Below are 6,541 nucleotides of genomic sequence, written 5' to 3' on the forward strand. Positions count from 1 at the left end.
AGAACAGCCCATTCGGCTCTAAAGTTGCCACTAAACATACATTCATGTGAAAATGGGGTATGCAATATTAAAAACCATTTAAATATGGCTCAAGTATGTCACATCATTGTTTGGGATGAATGCACAATGTCACATAAATATTCATTGGAAGCATTAAATGAACACTTAAAGATTTAAATGCCAACTATAGACTTTTTGGAGGCGCTTTAATTGAAAATCAATGCTTGCCTAAAATTTTGTGGCGAAGTGTCCATATATTGCGACTTACCGAAAACATGCGTATTGGACTACAGAGCGATTTAGCTGCAGAACTGTTTGCCAAACAATTGCTGGATATTGGTAACGGAAACGTAAGTCTTCATGAAAATACGCACTTTATTAAATTGCCAGAAAATGGTTATAAAATTGTTAATTCGGAAGAGGAGTTAATAGAAAACGTATTTCCTAACATATATCAAAATTATCAGAACCATCAATGGCTTCAAAGTAGAGCGATTCTGGCTGCCAAGAACTTAGATGTCGATGAAATCAATTTCAAAATTCAAGCTAAGCCTTCTGATCAATATATATACGTACATATTGTTCATGACTTAGCTTTAAGTTAACATTATAGCCCATAATAAAACTGTTAATATAATATTAAAAAAACCTTTTGTCATGTAAAATGTAGTGCTTATAAGGATTTGAAGTAACATGAAAATATTTGTAACATAAGTAATGCATGTGGACTTTTTGTAGTTCAAAAGAAAAAATCAATTCAAAATAATTTTAGCATTAAAATGTTAAAGGTTAAGTTGAATAACAACAAATACTATAACTCAGCTGAGCCAGGAAAATTAATTGCAAGGGGAAACAACGTTCGCCGGGTCAGCTAGTAAATTATAAATCCAGATTTATAATTTCAAAATTTATCCATAGATATATTTAGATAAAATTCACCCGTGTGTGCTATACAAATAATTGTTTTATTATTGCCGGGTTTGCAAATAAAACAAGCCGGTTATGTTATTTTATATTTACCATACGTACCATATGTATGAATACTAAAAATAAATTCAGAAATTTATTTTAGCTATTTTTATTTTTATTTTGTAATTAACATCTGCCCCAAAATTTGGTAAATTTTTTACCTATCATACAGTATATATATTAAAACGTTGAACATATGAATGTCCTCCTTGACAAAACATAAAAGACATACTAATACCATATTACCGTATTAATACATAAATTTAATTATTTATCTAATATTCAAAATATTTCATTATTATAATTTTATTATTGAAATTCTTTTAGTAGTATTAAGTACTAATTGCTTCATTTGTTACTAGAATGGTTAATAAATATATACAATAAATAAAAAATACAAACGATTCAATTTAATTTGTCAGCAAAAGGATTTTATTTTAATAACAGTTAATGACTAATGAGGTCTAATTTGTCAGTTGATGACTTTGTATATTTTTCTAATTCTATTTATGTTCGGTTATATTAAAATTTTATTGAAGAACTTACTAGATATAAATACAAACACAGACATATATAAATATATTTTTAGATATATATATTGATGTAAATAAATTTACTTAACTAATATATAGCATGAAATATTTTGTAAATTTGCTTATGAATATAATTAAAAATAATTAACTTATATTTTATATAAAATTTATTAAGGCATAATATATATTAATGCATTTATTACATATTTAATTAATTACAAAATTTTATGAAGGTAATCAAATAAATTACTATTATGGTTTTTCTGTATCTTACGTCTAAGAAAAATCAAAACTCTTGGATTTCTAATCCATTTACTTCTTATCCATTTAGTATAATAAATCTTCATCAATAATTGTATTACCTTAATGTGCTCTACAACGGCCTTGTATGCATAGCAAGTGTCATTAATTCAACCTCATGAAATTAAGTAATTTGAATGCATGGCTAATACAATAGGACATTGTTAATGTCTGTTACTAATAAAACTAACTCATGAGTAATAAGTAAATTTATTTAAATTTAGAGAAATTCATATTTATATAAGAAAGTATTAAATTTATTTTGGAACGCATTACCATTAAAAAAAATAAAGTTTAATTGGAATATGAGGGACTATATTCAGCAGGTGCTCACTCTACATAATTTTGTTTATCCAAATAAAATTAAATAAAATCAATCAAATATATATGTAAATAAATATTATTAATTAAATAAATATGCAAAATTAAAAAATAAATATGCTTATAAAATTATGTTTGAAACTTTATAAATTTTACGAAAACTCATAGACTAGAAGTTTTCATAGTCATTGACATACCTCAGTAAAGACCGTTTAAAAAAAAATACCGGTACTAAGATTTGAACATCGAAATAGGAGTATTATTGATATTATATTACTATAAATGTTTTTTCATGAAATAAATTAAATTAAATTTAAATTTTTATGATATTTTCATCAGAAATTTTTCATTTTCATGACATAAATCTTTGTTTATGGTAGAAATAATTCCTTACGAATAAGTGAATTTTAAAAGCAATTTCACTAAATATTTAGTTACAGATATTACTTAATAGTCATTATCAACTATGAACTGAATTTAAAGACAACTGACTTGAAGTGAGAACCTTTATGGTTTTAATGTAAGGGAATTTTATCGCGTATAAAAGTACGAACCAAATTATTATCAAATAAATATAATTAATGCTTAATTATTGCTTAAATTTTTTTTAAATTTTTTCTACTAAAAAGTTGATTTATATAAAAACAATTTTTCCTCAATTTCTGCTTCAAATTGATTATACAAATTATTGATATTGCTATATCAAAGCATTGCTTCAAACGCCTTCTAAAATCTATACAATTCAATGCCAAAATCACTATCTAATTTCAGAATTATTATTGGTTCAATTATCTTTATATATTAGACAGTAAATGGCAGGCATTGAAATTTATAAAATTTTGGTTAATTTTATATAATTAACCTTAATTATACTTTCTTATCAAATTAAGAAAGGTTTTTTTTTAATTTAAGTTTGAATTTATACTTTTTTATATTTTTATAAGAAAGACTACATAATAATAATATTATAATATATAATATTGCACTTTTAAAAAAGGTGTACTTTTAATAATATTAAATACAAATACTTATATATACTAAAATACTACTAATAATACTAAGCAACTAAAAAAAAACTATAAAAGAACATACTAATATATGATACTAATAGTGGTACTTATACTAATATTTAAAAATTTTAATCTTTTAACGAATATTTACTTTGATTACATTTAGTGATTCCCATTTTTTTATTATTAATGCAGTAGAATTTGATCACCTAAGATTAAAGTCTCTTTGTTTAAGTTCTTATTAAATACTCACGAAGAATATAGAAACATTCAAATAAATGATTCACTATATAAAAAATATAATTTTGTTTATTAAATATATGTCGTCATAATACCTTTGGAGTACCTATTATATTAATATAAATATTAAAATTATGTAATATTAATATATTAATATAATATATAATAATATATATAATATGTATAATAATATATATAACAATAATATATTAATACAAAAATTAAATTTTAATATAATTCATAGCAAATTCCTTATATGATGTAAATATTTAAGTAAAAATGTATATAATAAATTAAGTACAGATTGATATAAAAATGTTACTCATACGCCATGTTAATTTTTGCACGCACAAGTAAATATTGCCGATTTCAATTTAGGGATATTTCAATATTTGTCTCAAAAAACTACTTAAATTTGTTTGAATCGAATATAGTCGAATCGAATAAATTTGTTATTTATTATTAAATTTAAATTAACTTCATAAAATATTAATTTTAAAAATACTATTTTTTGTTCGCATTCAATTTTGAACTCAACATTTTTATTTTCTTATAAAATTTAATTTAAATTTATTGAGAAGCAATTAAATTTGTTCATTAATAACCCAATTTTTTCTATTATGTTTTATCAGAATCATAAAAAATTCATAGTAGTCAAATAATTAACTGAGAACTTAATACTTGGAGTAGTAACTCATATATATCTTTCACATATATCTTTAATTATATGCAATAAAACTGAACAAAATCATAAACTTACAAATATAGATTCAACTAAAGCTTTATGAATATATGAATATATTTTAATTTAAGTTAGTAATGAAAAAATATTATGTTAAACATTATATTATAGTTAAGTGTTTTTTAAAACATATTTAAAAAGTTACTAATAATGTGGCCATAATACACCATAAACAGAATTACTACATTTTTTAGTGCTAGTAAATTATCAAGTAATAGTAGTAATTACATTTATTGTGATAATGAAAGTTTCCACAATCTAGTAAAATTAATTACTTTACTTATTAAAGCAATTGAGAAATAAGTACGGAAACATTAACAATTGGAATATAAACCAAATATGTTATATATATATTCACACCTACAAGCTATTTTATTTACAAGTTCAAATTTTGAATAGCCAAATTAAAATTTAATTAACCATAACGTACATAATTTAATTAAATTGAATGCAGAGGTGTTGCAAATTAAACCAAATCGATATTAATTGCAATTTAAATTTATTAGAAAATATTTAAAATTTAATGAAATAAGTAACATTTGTAATGTTCTTTGATTTAGAAATATATTAATAAGATGAATGTGTATAATCCAATATTAGTTGAGCTCAAATTATTTGTAAATATAATTGCTATTTCATGCCTGAAGATGTGTTCCTTAAGAATTAAGTACTAAATCATTTAAATAAGTTAATAGCAAAATTATTTACACTTCATTGTTTATTATATGTATGAGGATATGTGAAGTGATTATATATAAATAATATTTATTTTTCAATATAGTTTATTACTGCATTTCATCTTAGTGAGCAAGAACATAAATTTTTTTTCTGAATTAAAAAAGATATAAGATAACAATAACTATTAAGGTAAAACATATATTATGTGTGATATATAAGGTATATGATATAAAAACAAAATTTCAAGCAACTCTTTTCACTTTGACAAAATATATAATGTGTGTAACTCATTATACTAAAATTCAGTATAACTCAATATGTAAACCGAATAGGTTTTAGTAGTCACTAATTAGAATAGTCACCCTAATAATATATTGATATCATTTTAGTAAAATAAATTCAAAAAATTATTGTAAGAATTGTAAGATTGATGAGTATGACAATCAAGCTTGTCATATAAATCAACATCTTATATGGACTCGTTCAGAAAAGTCGTTTGTATGGTTTTATCTTTTCAGTTTTATTGCGTACTTTAGCGAATTATTGAGTAGACTATACTTTAGGGGTCTATAGGGTTGATTCCTCTATAGACTAGTAAAAGTTTATCGTCTATTTAGTTCAGCCATTTTAGTTTTATTGCCCAGTTCAGTGGATTGCATATGCTTTTGCATGATGTATCGTGTATTGCATGTGTTGTTGTGAGATCAATTTCAATAAGTAAAATTAGCAAATAGTAACTACACTTAATTACTATAAATAATTAAATAGTGAACAAATCATTTATAATTTTGTTTAATTAATACGTGTTTTATATAATAATTTACTATATGAAGAAGTTTTTATGCTTAAAATTATTTCAAAATTATTATGGTTCACCGCAGATGATTATAATTTGTTAAAAAAATTAAAGTAAACATCCTGTAACCTCAAAATATTATAAAAAATATTATATTTATTTATACTCAATAGAGATGACTTTAAAGCTAATATTTTTTCTTATTAAATTAACTTATGCTATTTCCCTGTCAAGTAATTATAAATTTACTAACACCGAAATTCATCCGAACTCAATGGTTTCCAGTCAGTTGACCTAAGTAACTTTATCTAAACCAATAAAATTCGAAGACATTTTTAATAAATAATTTTAATAATAATATAAGTATTCAGTTTTGATGAGATATTAGGTAAAAGTTAATAAAATGAATTTAGTATTCAATTGATTAGGTATTATTAATTTTGATGTTGACTAGGCACAGTCTAAATGTATAAAAGTATTATACATCAATAAACAGCTAGATTAGATAATCAGGTATTAAGATTATACTATTATTTTTCTTTTATTTTAATATATATAACATATATGTAAATATATATATAAATGTGTACATATATGCTTCCCACTTTCATATATTTAATTTATTTATTGGTATTTAAATGTAGTGTTTAGTTTCCTGATGAGACTTTAGACTAAAGTTGAAATATCGATGAAATAAAAATTATTGTAAAATAAACCGTAGTTTTATTTTAATTTTTATTTTTAACAACAATAAAATATTTGCCTAATTACCCGTAAAAACATTACATTCAAAATTATTTGATCATAAAATAATAAATATTTAATTAAATATTCATGTAATAGTTTTCAATAAAAAATTATTTTTGTTTTTAAATTAATTGTTAATTTTATATACTAATTTTATTATACAGAATGTTTTTTAGGAACGCTCCCCAGGGTTTGAAGATATTTT

General features: G+C 22.2%; 1 protein-coding gene across 1 annotated transcript; it reads left to right on the top strand.

Annotated features, from left to right (window-relative positions):
- The first annotated feature begins 275 nt into the window (after nucleotides 1-275).
- On the top strand, nucleotides 276-605 carry LOC119679656. The gene has a single exon (XM_038092135.1). The coding sequence runs from the start codon at nucleotides 276-278 to the stop codon at nucleotides 603-605; it is 330 nt and encodes a 109-aa protein (XP_037948063.1).
- Nucleotides 606-6,541: the final 5,936 nt, after the last annotated feature.

Source organism: Teleopsis dalmanni, chromosome 1, assembly GCF_002237135.1.
Source record: "Teleopsis dalmanni isolate 2A chromosome 1, ASM223713v2, whole genome shotgun sequence".
Lineage (NCBI taxonomy): Eukaryota > Metazoa > Arthropoda > Insecta > Diptera > Diopsidae > Teleopsis > Teleopsis dalmanni.